At 43.4% G+C, this 18410-nt stretch overlaps 2 protein-coding genes and 1 long non-coding RNA gene across 5 annotated transcripts in view; 1 reads left to right on the plus strand and 2 right to left on the minus strand.

Moving 5' to 3' along the window:
• Positions 1-29: 29 nt before the first annotated feature.
• Positions 30-7668, minus strand: LOC138192638 (lysine-specific demethylase 9). The gene is made up of 7 exons (XM_069140166.1): positions 7053-7668; positions 5948-6603; positions 4199-4336; positions 3329-3471; positions 2991-3158; positions 2764-2872; positions 30-2630 (listed from the first exon to the last, which is right to left on the minus strand). Exons 1-7 carry the CDS (start codon positions 7642-7644, stop codon positions 2100-2102), a joined length of 2337 nt encoding a protein of 778 aa, XP_068996267.1. The 5' UTR covers positions 7645-7668; the 3' UTR covers positions 30-2099.
• A 555-nt stretch (positions 7669-8223) lies between these two features.
• The window catches only part of magi3a (membrane associated guanylate kinase, WW and PDZ domain containing 3a), a 120713-nt gene continuing 110526 nt past the window's right edge, over positions 8224-18410 (minus strand). For 2 of the 3 annotated variants that reach the window (XM_069141567.1, XM_069141568.1), the window contains exons 15-21: positions 17435-17653; positions 16362-16547; positions 16169-16262; positions 14786-14855; positions 14401-14538; positions 12726-12864; positions 8224-11440 (exon numbers count right to left, since the gene is read on the minus strand). In XM_069141567.1, coding sequence (XP_068997668.1) covers positions 10506-11440; positions 12726-12864; positions 14401-14538; positions 14786-14855; positions 16169-16262; positions 16362-16547; positions 17435-17653 — 1781 coding nt within the window. In that variant the 3' untranslated portion in view covers positions 8224-10505. Of the gene's footprint in view, positions 11441-12344; positions 12438-12725; positions 12865-14400; positions 14539-14785; positions 14856-16168; positions 16263-16361; positions 16548-17434; positions 17654-18410 lie in introns of all 3 variants that reach the window. The other variant, XM_069141569.1, reaches the window with a different exon arrangement.
• LOC138193477 (uncharacterized) lies at positions 12877-17927 on the plus strand. The gene is made up of 4 exons (XR_011177867.1): positions 12877-13418; positions 14243-14386; positions 14767-14826; positions 17441-17927. It is a non-coding gene; the product is annotated as an uncharacterized lncRNA (long non-coding RNA).

Raw genomic sequence — 18410 nt, forward strand, 5'->3', positions numbered from 1 at the left:
TGAGCTCAGTGTGTGAAGAACATATTAAGTGTGTGTGTGTGTGTGTGTGTGTGTGTGTGTGCGTGCGTTCCAGCTTGCAGCATAAAATAAGAAAACGGGTGTAAAATAGTCAAGCTTCTAATTCATTATCATATCACTTCCTCTGTTGTCTTATAAAGACAACGGTTTTTACACCAGTCAGTGTACCATGTTTGTCATTTAGTTTTGCTTCTTTGCCACAATTCACACTTTCATCTGTTGTCAACTAATACTATAATGATAAATGAGATGATGAATGTAATGCAGATTTGAGTTTGCAGATAATGCAACCGTACAGTTAAAATTGTGTTACATACACTGGTTACACACAAAATTATTTATTAAAAAATATTGAAAGTCTATACATTCTAATTGTATTTTTTTTTTTTTTCCTGCATAACATGACTGAATCACATTTGTACCCGATTTCTATACTGTCTGTAATATATCAGCCAAGAAACTGACAAAAATCCTTAAAAACGTCTCAAAAACATACAAACATTTACAACAGAAAATCACAGTTTCTGGAACACAGAGCATTACGACACAATATGACAAAAGGCGGACATGACAGCGCTGTAACTGTCATTCTATTTCTACATTGAGAGAGTAAGTTAAGACCGTTTGAAGGCCAAATTTCTGATGTAAAAAAATAGCCGTTCTCCTTCCTGAATAGGGTCTATAATGCATGAAAAGCAAAATTTTGATGGAATAATTCTTTGCTTCCAGGTGACATGCAAATGTGAACAAATCCCCAATTTTACCATCCTACTAATCAACAAATAAACCTTTCAGCTTTAAAAGAGGCTCACCATACACTGTTCAGTACAAGGCACTAAGACGGGGTCAGTAGTCGAGCAAAGGCGGCGCAACATCATCACTTCCTTTACAGAAGACACCAGAATGAAGGCCTCCGAGATTCAAATGAATCTGTAAATCTCAATCAATTATTAACCTCTTTCAAATTGAAGACATTTTAGGATAGGATTTGTAGAAGAGCTCGTTATATTACGTTTTCCAGACATAGAAACATCCGGCCTCCTCGGTCTGATACGCCAGAATTACTCATTGAAAAAAGTGGTAACCCTCGACTACGGTGCCTTCATCAACCTCCTGACCTTACCGGCTTGGATTTTAATCAAACAAAGGGGTGACAGCATTCACATATTCCCAGCTATTATAACAACGACATAATATTTACATACCAAATTCTGAATATATATATACACACACACACAATAGAAAAGATTCAGACCATTATTGCTGAGTGCAATAGCCATAATTCCTCCATCCTTGAGATGCGCTCTTATAATTGAATACTCATCACTGGTTACAAACCAGTGTTCATATATTAAGAAAATAAATAAAATATCAAAAACAATATCAGCAATAAGAAAAGAGCCATTTTCAGGCATTTAAATAAATAATTGTCTAAACTGCAACTCAAACATGTTTTAAGTAATTGCAGTTTAAGCGACTATATGCTGCTTTGTTTCAAGCCAAAAGAAAATGCATCTTCTTTAAAAGGAACATCTTTAAAAGTCTTTCACGCTGATAAGAGTACCTGTTTGTATTGGCCTGTGTTTCCTGGCCAGTCTCCATACATCTGTCACTGAAACTATTAAAGCAGTATAATGTCAGTATTATGCTTTCAGAGTCATCGTATCTGAAGTAGCACCTGCATTCATGACTTCAATTCATCCATGAAATAAAAAAAAAAAAATCAAAAACATAAATTGAAAAACTTACAGTAAACTTGTGTCAGTCTAAAAACAAAAGTTTATTTACCTCATACACACTTTTTAAATAAAACAATGGAGGGTTCCAGTAAAGGTGTGAGCATTATAAAATAAATTCAAAAGAATTATTAAACAGTCCCATTAAACAAAACTTTGGCTGAAAAAAAAATGTCTGGACATTTTAACTCATATTTCAATATTTTAAAAAAAAGTGTGAGGAATAATTTAAGCTGAAAGGCTTTCTGATTGACACAAGTGTCTGTTTTAGTCTAAAATTCTTTTGCATACCTCCCACGGCGGACAGAAAGAGAGGTTTGGAGGGAGGCGGTCGGGGGGTAAAGGTCATTTAGGGAACTCTGCAGTGTGACCGTGAGCCTTTGGCAGATTGGGCTCTTTTGAAGGTGTACATCCAGAGTGGACCGGCGCTAAGAAGAGGTGGTGATCCTGGTATGTTGGGGGGAGGTGAGCGGATTTGGTGGGCTGTGGAGGGGCCGGCTGAGGCTCCTGGGAAGGCGTCGCCGGCCTCTGGAACTCCGGCTCCTCGGTTTTGGCCACTCCACCGTGGATGTTGTCTCCCTGCGGCCTCACGCGGGGGGTTATGGTGGAGTCGGGCCCGGCAGAGGAGGAGAAGGAGGCTCGGCCCGTGGTGGGGCCGAGGTCGTTGGGTCGCTGCTCCTCCTTCTTGTCCTCCGAGTGGTACCGTTTGAGGCGGATGTGCCAGGCGAGGCTGCAGACCGCAGACACCGTCTTGAACTGGTGGATGACGTTCCTTGGGATGAAGTAAATGTCGTCGTCACAGAGCTGGACGCGGACGTAGCGGATGCCCTCCCTCCTCAGCTGGTTGAGCTTGGCATCATCCACCCACTGGACGCACTGCGGAGACGTCGGCAGCGGGTTAATTCCTCATTCATTTTTGCAACAAATGCCCAGTTTAGTACAAAAGTCAAACAGATCTGTGAAGTTAAAAACAACTTAATTTATTCAGTAAAGAAACGACACTTCTCACCTGAGACACCGGGGGCTCATAGAGGTCCAGCTGCAGCCTCTGGACGACGTCATTGAAGTCCCCAGCATCGAAACACACCACATCTTTGGTTATCCGAGGTCGGTTATTCCTGTAAGAGATCACAAAGCAGCATAAAGCGCGGAGAAAAGTCACTTCACCATCCTCACATGCCATCAGTGACTCTTTCTCTGAGATGCTGTGATTTAAGCACGCCAAAGGACATTCACCATTCTCCAAAGTGCACCGCCTTCAGCACGCCCACGGCAGCCGTGCTCTGCCAGTCAAAACTCTGGCCTACGTGATCAGCGTGGGCCTTCGTCCGGTCCTCAAACAGAACCTCTCTGGGCTCATTGGCCCTCGGCAGGTAGTGCAGATTTTTGATCTCGTTCATTGACCTACAAAAAAACCCCGAAAGACAAAACAAGAGGTTGTAACTCGTGCTCACGTTTCTCTCCCGGGGTAAAAACCTGCACCACAATCATCCCTTGAGTCACGATCACGATCCCTTTTTTTTTTTTGAAACGGGAACTGTTTTCATAGATTTCCTTCACAGGTGAGGTTGTACCTGCGCCGTTTGAAAGGAGACTTGGGCATGTCAGCCGTGGGCACCATTTGTTCTCCGGGTCGCACCCACATGATCGGCCCATCGTCACTCTGAGAGCGACAGTCCAGCTTCAGACTGGAGAGGCTTCCCCACGGCAGGGTCATCTGAGGGGATGAAGAGGTGTTCAAAAAAACACAGTCATCAGGTTCAGCTTCGTCGTGTTCAAGAACATTTATAAAGCCAAGCTGAGAACGGGGTCCCACTTAAGGTGATATTACAGCCTCTGAACCGGTGCACTGTACGTCGCTGAAGTCCATCGGCTCAGCCGAGAATCTTCACGTAATAAGAAATCACGTATGTGTTGATGTAACGGATGAAAAACTAAAATGTCACCAAATGAACTTCTTACAGGAACATAAAACGAGAAGAAAGGAGTGAATAAGTGACCGAAAAAAAAAAATAGATAACATAAATACAAACTATACACCTCTAAAAAAAAAAAAAAGATATAATAATACACACGTGGTGTGTAGCATTGCACTAAAAATATTGCACTTATGATTGGAATTTGACAGATGATGGTATACGGTGTTATTTCTGTCCTACTCTCTACTGCACATTTTCCATGAAGGAAAAAATGCTGAAAAAAATCATATATATATATATATATATATATATATAAACATCCACTTGCTGCTTTTTCTGGCAGACATACACGCTAAAGCAACAACAGAAGCTCCATGTTTGCTCCTGCTGTTTCTGCCGTGGTTGAGTACACGGAGACGGTTTCGGGCTTGAAGTTCCACTAAAACTTTAGTCCTGCGTGAGCTAATTTTCCTCCGGTGCGGCCCTTATGGTGACGAAATTATAAGAAATACATCTTCCTCTGACCTTGAGAAATGGTGACTCCTCCAGCATGTCCAGGAACTCTGGGAAATAGTCTCCCACTTCCTCGTCCACGGCTCCCACCAGGCTGATCTGCCTCATGGGTCCGGCTCGGTACGTTCCCGAACAATAGGTCCGGTTCACCTGCAACAGGAGAAACAGTTGACAGTGAAAGTGTCCTTCGGTGGGCGCTCCGCATCCTGATTGTATACAGAACGTGCAATATATTCGTTGTCTTTTATGTGTCGATTTTGCTGCTAATGCGTCCGAAGAAAATTGCGTGTGCCTGCTTTTGTCGCTTTTCCAATGTGAACGCACAACATCCTCAAAACCTCTATAGATCTATTATGGAAAAAGTAATAGGGACATAACTTTCATCAGCTGTTCCACTTTAGTACACGTATCTATCATCATCATCATCACATCACACATCACCTTGAGCAAAAACGAAATTGCTTCTGCGAGGAAGTGTTACGTAACTTACAACATTACTTTTGTCTGACATAATCCTTGTTACCTGACAGCCAGCATGGCCTCGCTACTTAAAGTACGGGAAAATCCATACGCAGTCACAGTAATGGGTCTTTTGCATGCGTATTTGTGACTAAAAGAGGCGCCGGAGGCCGCAGCCCGCGAGTCCTGACGGTAAACGTAGATTTATTTGTTATAAATGAAGTCACAGCTACCAAAGTGTACATATAAGAAAATATTCATCGCTGTAGCAAAAGGATCCTGAATCTGCGTAACATTATTTTCCTGGTATGTGACTTCTATACCGGGACAATATTACTGTATGAAGACTGATGTTTTCAATCCAAAAGGCCTCCAAAGTTTTTATGCACCGACCTGGTAAAGTGCAATCAAACCCATTAATTTATGCTCTGAAATCAACAGACGAGGTCTACTTCACTGCGTAAACTGGAAACAGCTGAGCTTTCCGTGGCCTCTGCAGATCAAACATCACACATACGCAGCCGGTAAAAATGGGTATAAGCCGATAATCGTAATGGAAGAGAAGCAACTCCATTAGATCCCTTGAAAAAACAACGTACGTCTGACCTCATTCCAGAATGTGACTTTCCCGGAGATTGCCGAGACTCTCAACAACATTGTCAGGACATATAAGTCATAAACACTTAGCGGTCTACCATTTGATTTAATAGGATCGCAGTTATTTTAGTACCTTAAGTGAATTACATTTTGTATCTGTAACATAAAAAAAAAAAAAAAAAAAATTCTCCAAAATCCATATTCCCTCGGTTTAGATTTCCTCTTCCGAGAGGTCTCTCCACTGTGAATCAACTTTACCTCTCGCATTATAACACGAGGTCCGTCTGTGACGGCCAACAACCATGTGACTCCACAGTAAAATCGACTATATGCATTGCACACTTCTCTCTTTGACCAGCTGACAACGCATTTAGCAACTTGTAAACTGCTCGAAAGAGGCTATTTCACGATTTAGACTACAGTTGAAATCAGGAGTATACTGAACACTTAGTTGGCTGAGAAAAAAAATTTAACAACAATTTTGGTAACTGATCAATAATTTCAGTCGTTGAGCAAAAAAAAAAAAAAAAAAAAAAAAATCCAGCCACCGAATGTACATATTGGCGGATTTTCTTACATTTCCATGATGGTAAAACGAATCTGTTTAGCTTTTTAACTGTTGGTTGAAGCCATAAATTAAACCAAATTCAATCTAATGAGAAGCTGAATTTGTTTGTAAAAGTGGTGTAGGAGCTCTTCACATACCTGAGAATGAAAGTTGGCAATAGTGGTGGTCTCAATGTCTTTCTTGCCCAGTATTTCCATTTTCACCGGTGTGTTGGGGAAGTTGAAGGCAAAGTAGTCCAGGAAGTCTGGCAGGTACGCAGCCATACTGTGCACCACAGCCAAGGCGTAGGTGGCTGCACCTCGGGGCTTCTCGGCAAAGGCCAACTCCAGGAACTCCTGGGCGAAGCACTCCATCTCAGCCGGACTGAGGCAGGCCAGCTCGTCGGCGTAAGCGTGCAGAACCGATCCTCCGCCGTTGGCCTGCTTCTCCTCATGCATGAAGCGTCCGCACCAGGTGCCCGTCTGGAGGCAGGAGGCGCGGATGTAGTGGTCTTGATGGGAGAGGAAGGAGACGTGGCCCAGTTTGAGGGCGTGGAGGCAGGGCGCGTGGTTGCCAGCGGCACCAGGCTGGCGTTCGTGCTTCACGCCGCCGGGCGGCGAGGGGTCGGGCCGGATGGACGCTGTAAGATCTGCTCCAAGTCCCGAACACACGGTTTGAACGGCTTTGCTGTGCATGTGTCGCACCTTCTTGGCGCTGGGCTCGTCTTCGTGATGCTTCTTCTTCTTCTTTTTCTTTTTCAGGAGATATTCTTCCAGTGTTAGAGACTTGTTGTCGTCAATGTGGGGCCTCGGTTCTACAAGCACGGGGAGAGTTAAAAGTCAGATAAGCAGGGTACATGCAGAGAGAGTGTGTATTTAACATTGGCGAACACTACATCTGAATATTCTACAATGACTCCAAAATGCATCAAATGAGCAATTATCACGGCATTATTATACTCAAGTTTCCAAACTAGGTCGCAAACCACCATTTACAGGTACATGTATTGTAAACGTATGGCACAGATGCTACGCTGTAGTACATTACACCAACTTTAAACATGTCAAAAGAGATTAGAATAATAAAACAAAAACACAAATTTTGCATTCGGTCACTTGCAATATAAATACTTCTAATGGTCACTGAACATCCCATAATATATATTCAGTTCATTTTTTTTAAATACATTTTATAGTAATACATTTAAATGATAATAATAATAATAATAATAATAATAATAATAATAATAATAATAATAATCACCCTTCTTTTTCTTCAGTTCCGCGGGCTTCACGTTGGCCTCCGTGTTTTCCTTCTTAAGCTTCACTTTCACGTCTTTCTCCCGGTGCTTTTCCTTGACTTCCTGCGGCTTGGCCTTGACCACTTTGAGGGGCGTGAACGTGAAGAGCGCCGGTGGCTGGGAGGGCGCCGCTCGCTTCTTCTGCAGCCGCTCCGGCACCTTCAGCGGGGTCAAAGTCGGCTGCAAGTTCTTCGTGGCGCCGTTGGTGAGGCCGCGATTGTGGTGGTGGTGGTGCTGGCGGTGGATGTGCAGGACATGGTTGTCCGCGCTGAAGTTGTGCGCTTCGGGATTCTGCTGCGGCTGATGCGGCTGGTGGATCCGGTGCTCGGCGTGTTGTTGTTGGTGGTGGTTGTTGTTGTGGTGGTGGTGGTGGTGATGGTGGTGGTGATGGAGCTTCACTTTCTTCGCCTCTTTCTCGGACCTCTCCCGCTTGTCAGCGGACGGCGACAGGTCCCTCTTCTTCTTCTTTTTCTTCTCTTTAATGAATCTGTGGAGACTGTCCATCACCCTTTCGTCTTCTACTTTCGCCCGGAGCAAGTCGACTTGAGCTGCCATCTTTGCACGTACAGTACATTTAAAGGGCTCGGGGGGAGGGGAGGGGGGGAAAGGGGGGGGGGGCGCTTCTATTGCGCATGTCGGCGGCGATTTGTAGTCCTCGGCGCAGTCCGTTTGTAGTTCACTTTCACGTGCGCAGTCTGAAAGCGCATGCGTAACGTGCGGTACTTTGGTTAATGTAGTTTGCAGACGACGCACGGCTGCGCGGGAGTTGAAGTTCCTGCCGCACTGAGTGCGTGCGACTCTGCACGAACGCACCCCTGTTCGGCTGACGTCATGGTTCGTGGCATCAGAGCGCACGAGAGGCAGCGCCACGCTGTTTACAGCGGGTAAAGACAGTATTTTTTAAAAATAAAATATTAATATACTGACGGAACGGAGGCGGCAGCTACAAATACAGTCTGTACTAATAATAATAATAATAATAATTAATAATAATAATAATAATAATGCAGTGGCGCACCCACTAAACATGAATTTACATACAGACATAGTTTTACCCAGGTACAGAATCAAGAGCAGATAAATTAGTAATTTGACTAACAATGCATATAAAAAGACGAAATAAAAACTCTCATGTTTAATCAGTAAACCTTTATTTATCAGTGCATGAACAGAAGGCCATGACCAGATTACTTCTTTTCACCCATTTGATATCATTTCCTCTCAGTTCCCTTAAAAAAATAATGAAACGATTTACAGAGGATTTTTTTTTTTTTTTCTTCTGCATGAAGGCAAATATTTATACAGGTGCTGTACAATTTATAAACATTTACAACTACTATGATGTCAAAACTAAAAGACTTCTTTTTTTTTTTTTAATGTGTTGGAGCAATGCAAGGCCACGGTATCATACATGGTAATGGCATAGACAGTAAATAATACAGTAGCCCATCATATCAACAATAAAGTGGACAATAAATTATTAAGTGGTCTCACAGACCGATAGATGCATGTGTTACTTCTTTACGTCCTTAAAACAGGCAGGCTGATGACGGTCGGGTTCACGCAGTGACTCTGTGTGTGCAGAGCAGTGCTGGAGCCACTAGATGTCTCTGGACTCCACAGTAGAAATATTAAAACAACGCTACATATTGTCTTCAGGGCAACTGGTCCCAGTAAATGTCCTTTTTTTTTCTTCTTCTTTTTTTTTTTTTCTCCCAAACTGGGACTTAAAATCCCAGTTTGATTACATCTGATGAACTTCATAGTGTAATTTCAAACCAGACTCCCAAAGAAGCGGTGGAGCCATTTTTCACATTATGCATGATGTGCAACACCCAAAGAGCAGCAGCGTGCCGTGACAACTTTCCCTGCTTGTGTGGGAAATTAGCTGAATTCTTTTGGGGGGGGGGGGGGGGTTCTGGTGTTTTTGTTTGTGACACAAAAGTGACGTGGCATAATGAATAAGCAAAAATATCTGTACTATACTACTTACATCATGGGTCACATCTGAAAGAAAAAAATAAAGATCAAAAATAGATTTCAGGGTTCGAATGAAGAAAAATAAATTTTTGAGCCCACATTTATGATGATAAAAAATACAAATATCTCTTAAAAGTTTTAAGTAAGTTGAAGGCAGAGTTCTCTCTTCTTACAATCAGGCTCTGTTAATTCAACTAATCTAAAGTATGCGTCAATATATGTGTAATCACTTTGTTAAATAATACATGTTTCAGATTGAGTATAGTAGATGCTACAGCGATTATCTAAAATACATAGGCCTACCGTTCAGCTTGTATACATACACATACAGTCAGAGGACCTAAAATAGAGAACTGCAAACAGTCAACAACATTATAAATCAGGCTTGAATGACTGTTTACTGATCATGAAATAGAATGTATAGATTGCAGTTTTTATAGTGTTATTGTTTTAGATCGTGTTGCTCGTCTACACGTTCTATTTCTATCTTTTTAGTCCACAACAAAAGTGAAATGACGCTGCATGGATATGTGTACTAACTGTTTTGTTTACACATAATTTCAATAAATTACATTATGCTTTATTATCGACACACAGGTAACAAACATTAGAACTATAACCACAAGTATCTGGTCTGCTGATTGATGCATAAAAAGCTCCAGGGCGGTCTTTTCCACCCGCTGATAAGCCGACGGGATTCATGTCTTCACGAATGCAGTCACGCACACACACACAATTCACAACTCGAGTCAGGTTCTCGAAAAAAACAGACATTAAATGACTTCGAAGACACTGTTTTTTCCGTCGTAGACAATTTTGAAGAGAAAATCAACAGTCTCGTGTTTTACTTCATTCGTGACAGCAACAATTGGATCGATGCTGACTGGAAGAAACGCTGTGTGATTGCATGAATGTGTCTTTAAAACCTTCAAAGAGACAAAAAAAACAAACAAAAAAAACGGGATCCTTCATCGAGGTGGGTCGACAGGGAGAGCAGTTCATCCAATTACCCACAAACAGTCTCACAGTGAGTGCAATTAGGAGCAGCTTCTTTAGAACCGGAGTCTCTGATTGGCACAAAATAGACTTCAGTGTCACTTCCAAAAAAAAAAAAAGACAAAGAAACAAACGATAAAACACTCAGAACCTTTTCTGTTTACAGACACATGCTCGCACACCATTGAACAGTACAAATACTCATGTAGGTACAAGCACGCGTGTCAGATCGGACATCAGGAGCGTGATGCAAACTGACCGAGGCAAACTGGGTGAAAAAAAAATAAAAAAATCAGAAGCAATGAAAAGCTATGTTGCTGGTTACACAGTGATCTGCTATGTCAGAAATGTCAGAAAAAAACAAAACATCCTTCCGTTCTGAACGTCCGTGTCTCAGAGGCTCAGCTTTCTCTTCATCTGTGCAGATTCCTGAAGAGCTTTCAGATATCTGCATATGTTGTGTCCGCTTGGGATTGGATCTTGGCAGAACTGGGAACTTTCCATGGACCAGGGGTGATGGGAGCCTTCTTGCTGGTAGGGGTCCCGTTGCAGCTGGGGTCCTGGATGCTACTGCTCGAGCCTCTGGGGTCCTTTCTGTTCGCTTCTTCAGCCGGCCCCTGGTGCCCTTTCTCTCTGCCGCCCCTCCGGCCCAAGGTTCCGCTGTCGGCATCCGACCCCGCCCTCTCCCTGTGCATCTGGGAGTGGGATTTTTGCACCTCTTGCTCTGCCCTTTTCCCCTTTTTGTGGCGTTCGCCGGTCCCCCAGCTTTTGCTTCCACCCTCCTCCTGGTACCTCCAGTCCTTCTCTTCTCCGGAGGCGACGCTCGGCTGTTGGCCGGCCGGGCGCCTGGGGCTCTGCGGCTCTTCCAGGATCCTCAGAGGCGCGGCAGGATCCTGTTCCCGCTTCCTTGGACTCGAGGAGTGGTGCTCTCTTTGCCCTTGGGCTTTCCTCTCCTTGCTCATATCCTCCAGGGATCCGCTGTGGCCTCGCTCTGTTTTTCGGGGGCTCTGGGAGCGCTCTGCGTGATCCGTCCAGCCTTCGGCGGACCTTTTGGGACTCCCAGACTTGGAGTCACTTCTGCTTGTCTTTCTGGCCTGGTTGCCGGGGCTGGTGGTGCGCTTGTGGTTGTGGTGAGAGAGCTGCTGTCCTCTCGACCTGTTAGCCTGCCTACCGTGCTCCTGCCCAGCACCGGGGGACCCAGATACCCTGCCGTCCCCTCCGGAGAACTCATCCGGGACGAATATTTTGGGTGAGGAAGGAGACAGTTCCGAGGTAGAGAGGGAGACGGAGGATGGAGAAGCTGGAGATGACTGCCCGTCGGATACAGAGAGTCTGGGAAAGCTTGAGGTTGGAATGGTTACCTTGTCTTTTGAACCTGAGAAACAAGCAGCAGAGAGTAAGAAAGAATTGTAGCCGAGCAAAAAACACATCTATTCAAAGAAACTGCGAAAGCTAAAATATCCCTTTCGCGAGATATTTTTCACATTCAACCAAAATGAAAGATAATAAGTCATGCAACAGAAGCACGGTGTCCTCATACAGCGAACATTTTTTTTGTTTTCCACCTAGCCACCTCTCTGTAATAACCCTTTGCCCATCTAAACATTTGCCTTGTTTGAGATACGTATCAGCTGACGACATAGCCATCAATGAAAAGGTGCCAGAGTTCACTCAGCACTGTCGTTTCAATTTCCCCCCCGAGCCGATAAGAACTCCACAGCTGTGGTCGAGAGCAGATATATGCAGCGGAAAAAAAACAGAAAGAGGAAAAAGAGGAGTGATGGACTTGTTGAAATGAGCTTTTGGATTTCTAGGAGCGACGACTCATAGAAATTCATTCCAATTCGGTCTTTGGGATTGAAAGGTCGATGCCAGTGAATGCACACAGATCCTTTTACCACTTGTCACCTGCTGATCAATATTTGGTTAAGAACTTTTCTCCAGGGTCTCCATCTTCATTCAGGATGAGGTGTGTGTGTGTGTGTGTTCGGTGGCATCTTAGGTTTTGTAATACCCATCAAAACATAATTGGCGGGGCTCTGAAGCCTCCCAGCGCTCCTGCAGGTCTGTTTGTTCTTCTAGGACTCACTGCTTTAGTTCAGCCCTCCAGAGAAGAGTCTGCTTACGATACATTTACTAAATCACAAATACCTGATCACTGTTTCGGATTGATCATGGGGGATGGAGTACGGGATAGAGAACGACACTTAAATCTGGGTGATGAATCACTTTGAACGGAGAGGTCAAAGGCAAAAAAGTAGGAGGAGCACAAGGTTTACCAAGGTTATTAGGGACAGACCAAGAAAAGCAGTGAGGCCTTTAGTGATGATCTGGTTTCATGTAGAAGCACAGGGTGGAAGAAGAGTTCAGACCTATAGGAGGAAGAGATAAATAGGTAGAAGTAGACAGCCGTGGTGGTGCAGAAAACAGAGAAACCAAGCCCGATAAACAGCACAAGAGGCAGATCGAGATAGAAAGAATGAGAGAGAAAGGTCAAGAGAGAAGCTTGCAACACATGCATGAGAATAAAGAAACTCGGCACGCTATACTATCAAGCATATCCATACAAAAAGCTTCTATACATGTATGGTTAATATGCTTTTGCGCAGATTTTTTTTTTTTTATGCAGTGGCAACATGCGGCCCTCAGCGGGGACTCACTGTGGTCCGGGACCAGGCCCTGGCCGGGTCGGAGCAGCAGATGAGCTTTGCTGCCTCCTGCCTGGATCAGCTCGATCGCCCGGGTGTGTGTGATGCCCTGCGTGGCCTCACCGTTGATCTCCACGATCTGATCTCCAACCTGCGATGGAGATGTAGTCTGTTTTTTGGGGTTTTTTTTACAAATCACGAGCACCGAGGTGTTTCTTAGCCCAGACAATGATTTCCACTACAGATTTGTGTGTTTTTAATGCGGTGCCACAAGATCACGGCCATTCAATATTGGTTTTCAGCCCCGTCCCGTGCATAAAGAGATTTCTCTGGATTCTCTGAATCTTTATATCATATTGTCCCCACATTCTTTGACATTGTACGGTGAGGAACATATTTCGAGGACATTATTTCAAAATGTACCGAGTACTTCAAGAGATTTAAAGATGGTGGGACAGAGGGAGTGATCTGAGGTAAAGACGCAGAGTGAGGCCATAAACGGTAAACTTTTGATGAATCGTATCAGGAATGATTATTTGCACTTGTGTTGTCAAAAACGACCTTAAACTGTGACAAATGTATCCAGATTCTTCAAAATATCTTTTATTCAGCAGGGGTTCCTTGATTAAAATCAGATGAATGAGACGAAGAGAAGAAGAGTCGCAGTGCAAAAGAAGTCTTGACTGCAAATAAAGAAACGGCAAAGTGAGGGCTGGTTTCCATGGGAATCTTCTCCGATAAGATTTCACAAAACGTCTTGCAGGTGTCGTGTGCATCCTCTGTAGAGGTCACACTGGCCTGTTCTTGAACCTGTAGTTACACTGGCTCACCACTGTGTCGATGTGTCACAGAGAACACGTGAATGCACTTACATCATTTTTAGCCACTTTAAATTAACCAATATTTTGCTGAAAAAGGAAAATAAGACGACAATGATTTTTGTAATCTACCATTATTTCCAGGACTTAGAGGCATAAGGGAAACATAAAATGAGAGAATAATCTACATTTTACTTCAGGACACAGAGGCTTATGATGAAAGAACAAATGCTCCACGCCTCTTTATGAGTGTACTTTAAACTTTGATCATATTTTAATTGATCACGCCTTTAAACTAATCACTGATAGAGGATTAGGCACTACACACTATACTTGCACTCTACTATTACCACCATAGATAGGCATCACTTTCGCACTATTTATATTGCACTGCATTCTGTATCTATTGAGCCCATTTCTATGTATTTACATCGCACAACGTACTGTGTTTATTCGGTCCATCATCATCATCATCACCACTGTGTGTCTATCTGTACTGTGTACGTGTTTTAAGTAGCATCTTTTCATATTATTTATGCTTTCCATCAGAGTTCCTGCCCTTTAAATACCAGCGGTCAGATCAGGCCACAGACGCAGTTCTGTTGGTGTTTGTAACAGTGTCATCTGTTGTTTCTTATCTTTGTAATTGTGTTATCTGTCTTTTTTGTTGTTATTTCTTTACTTCTATTTATCTCTCATCTTGTGTGGTAGCACCCTGGGTCTGTGACGAACGAGCCTTCATTCTCAAACTTGACCCTGGCGGGAGCAGGTGTCTCGGCTTTGATTGAGGAAGCGTCCTCAGTGACAAACTCTGAAAATAGTATCCAGTCAATTAAACAGACAAGAGACAGACAGGTAAGATAACTCACGTGTATCCGGCCGTCTTTCAGAGCAGGTCCGTCCTCGGCCAGTCGCAGGATGAACAGTCCCATGTTGTACTCTTTCCCTCCTCTCAGACTGAAGCCGAAGCCCCGCTGGCTGCGTTCCAGCTCCACCACAAAACATCCCTGTTGTTCACAGACATAAATATGAGCTTTTAAGAAGGAGGCACTGAAAGCAAAATCAGTCCCGGGCTGGAGATAAGACTACAAAGCGTATTCAAAACGACATCGAACTTAAGATGAAGAGTTTCTTTGAGATCAATTGACACAAGAGCAGAATGACAAAAAAATATGAACATATTTTAACGTAAATTAGGAAATATAGACTTAAAAACTTTTCTATTTGTTTGGCAGATTGTAGCTTCGGCCTCACCTGCTTCGGGCCTGACGTGATGAGAGTTCCCATCTCCCTCGGTGAGTACCTAAGCTCAGAGTCACCGTTTCTAAACAGACAAACAAATTATAATGCGACACACTACAGATACACGTAGATGTGTTTTATTACCACGCGGCACAATATCTTTTCATGAGATGAGAAAACAATAAAATGAAAAAGAAATGTATGAGGTCTTATAAAAAAATGACATTTTATTTTAACGTGATTTATGTTATATAAATAGAAGTCTGTGCAAACCGTTATAATATATGTTATCAGTTTTAAACAATATACACATGTTAAAAAATGTAACAGGCAAAAGTTAAAAGGTCTAAAAGTGAGGGAGTCAATGTCTGCTGCTAGGCAACCCGTGCATAAATATGAATGCATTCAGTGTCCTCCCTCAAAGATGTCTAATTGGCAGCAATGCCTACCATCACATAAAAAGTATAGACACTCTGCAATGTCCAGACCGAGAGCAGTGAATAGAAAAGGAGTCTCGTTCTTTCCCTCTTCTGCTGCGTCCGGCGAGATCGCCACGTCTTCATTACAGCAGCGCGAGCCTCTTTTCTCCTGGTTTCATTATACCACGCACCCAGAGAAATGTAAATCCTTCAAAGAGCCATGTTGCTTTTACATTTCAGCGGCAGATAACGGGGACATACTTTAGTGCTTCGCCGAGCTCATTACAATGCCTCTGTGGGAACTTAGCTCTGCTGACACACTATCTAAAGAGTCGAGGAATTTGTCGGAGAGGAGTTTACACACTTCATGCCGCCGCGCGGACCGCCTCAGCTCATATCTGAGCCCGGGCTGACCCCGAGGCATGTGTCGGTGATTAAACGGAGAGGACAAAGCGTGACACTGAGGAATGGACAGAGGGGCTAAACGAGGAGAAGAGGAACATACACACACACACACACACACACACACACACACACACACACACACACACACACACACACACACACACACGACAAGCAGTGAAACAAGAGCGGCTGAGAAATGATGGTGGCGAATTGGTGCAGCAACAATGGATTAAAAAAACAAGAAAGTCTGACAGGTAATCTTGTTTAAAAAGAAAGATCAAAGAGAAGCAAGACTCCCTATTAATCTGCCTCTTTTTTTTTTTTTTTTTTTCTTTCTATACTGCACCATCCAAAGAGTGACCATGGGGAGGTTTTCTGTCTTTGTGGATAACAAGGCGTGTGCGGGGCCACGAGAGACAGCAATGGGTCACATTGGAGCACAGAACCAGAGGCGCTTTGAGAGGATTGGGGCTAATTTATGGTTCAAGTGGCAGAACCCGCATTAGACTGTCTTCCAGTGGATTCGCTATTTGCTGGAACAGGAAGGATGTATGTGTGTGTACTCGTGTACCTGTCTGGGTAGCTGGGAGGCTGTTGGCCTACTGCTCTGTGTTGCACCGACGGGCTCTGCTTGGCTGAATTTGTTCCAGATGGAGGAGCGCTGTCTGTAAAAAACACAAACACCGAGTGCATAAAAAAAATAAATAATTCGTTCCCAGAAAATGCTGAGAAAATGAACTGAGATTTCCTGCGTGCCAACCGACCGTCTTCGGGAACGACAGTGAGGGTGACGGAGTTGCCGGCGTCCTTGATGAGCTGGACGATGTCGTTGTGCGACAGCTCCATGATGGAGCGGCCGTTGACTGCAGAGATCCGGTCGCCCACCTTCATCTGACCCAAGCGGTCCGTGGGGCTGCCTTCAATGATGCGACCAATTTTGTGAGGAATAACTGGAAGAGAAGCGAGAAACGGCGCGCTGTCATCTTACATGTTGATGCAGCGGTGACTCAAAAGGGTTTCGACTTTCTAACGAAGAAGAGAAACAAATCAAAAACGCTGCAAAGAAGGTGTAAAGAATATAATGTGATGCACTGCGTATATATTTACAAATGGGCGAATTTTATGTTAGTACTTGAAAAACCAAAGGCAACATGTTGACCAACAAGCAAGCAGCTAATAAATATTTTTTCCTGTTAAGTTTAGGGAGGTCCAGCAAAGTAAGAATTTCTTTATATGGTGTAATAAGCTTTTGAAAAAAAAAATGATCTTAATCCGAATGTGATACATTTATCAATGCTAAATAATAATAATAGCATGCTAACAATGACATTGCTTAAAAATAAACAATGTTTAAAAGTAAAAATGGGTACCGTATCGCCTGTTAGCACTTTGCTAATTAGCATTTGACACAAAATACAGCTGAGACTGATGGGAATGTCGTTATTTTTGCAGGTATTTAGTCATCAGCCAAAACTGAGGACTAATTACAAATTTGACCTGAGGATGGGATTATATGACAAGTTTACCATAATCACCAGTTTTTTTTAAATTTATTTTTGTATTCATCTTGAAGGAGGCATTAATGTATGCAAAAGATTTCATGGCCATTCATCTCATCGTTGTTGAGATTTTTCCATCTCTCGAGCCACGTTGCTGGCGCGGCTAAAAACAATTCAACAACCAACCTTTGTGGAAAAGATGTGGATACTTTCATGTATTTTCTTTTTCTTGAATATACCTAAGACCAATATTATGTCCTTGAATTACATGAAGCTTTTGAATTGAATTGAATTGAACATCATTTCTAAAGGTGGATCTGTTTTTCTGTCTCTCTGACCTCCAGGCGGGGGCTTGTTCTTCGACGTGAGGATGACGAAACCGAAGCCCTCGTTGTCTTTGCGCTGCAGAGTAACGTCGAAGCACTCCGGCCGAGCGGGCTGAGCGGGCTGGACGGCGTTTGGAGCCTCGACGTGAGGGACCTTCGGAGAGCTGTTGACCTGAGCGGACGCTACCTGCTGGGGCTGCTGGCTGCCCTCCTCCTCCTCTCCACTACCGTCTGGACAAAAATGCACATAAATATGACAATGACACATCAAGATCTCCACATCTGGCTACAAAACTGTATCGATATATTCGAGATATTAGTACACATATGTTTATTTTTGAGCGGCGCTCATTCTGATTTAGCTGACGTACACTTCAATTCATGTACAATTATTTGTCAAAATCTTCCCAATTTCTTCTTGTCGTCAAGATCCTTCTGTAAATAATCCTAAAGCCTTTTTTTTCTGCATTTACTGCACACATGAAATAAAAGACTGCCAGCTCGACACCTGAGATAAAAGCCCTTTTTATAATTTGTTATTCATACGACATGCTGATCTACCTCAATCTCTCTTCATTGTGCGTTTGTGTTGCTGAGTCTCTGTTTTTGTAAGCCTGCATCACGGAATCTCTTTCTAAAACCGCCGCTTTGCTTTGAACGCATAACCCCCCCCCTCCTCCCCTCCTCCCACACACACACACACTCCTACATGATTGATGCTTAATTTCTGCAAACGTGATCAAAAGCTGTTGTTGCAATACATCCAAACCAAAGTCATTCAAAAAAGTGCTTGTACTATTTGTGGAGTGGCTATTTGTGGGGGGTAAACAGCAGCCTGAATGCAGCGGGGGTGATGTGCTGTTGAGAAAAGAAACTCAGCATTTTCTTTTTCTTTTTTTTTTTTTTTTTATCCAACCTTTGAGATGTAAATAAACTCTACCAGCTGATCTAATCTTCACACCGCTCCGATCAGACGGATAAACGGAAA

Source organism: Embiotoca jacksoni, unplaced genomic scaffold (genome assembly GCF_022577435.1).
Source record: "Embiotoca jacksoni isolate LCO1_2020_lvr unplaced genomic scaffold, fEmbJac1.0.p SCAF_9, whole genome shotgun sequence".
NCBI lineage: Eukaryota > Metazoa > Chordata > Actinopteri > Embiotocidae > Embiotoca > Embiotoca jacksoni.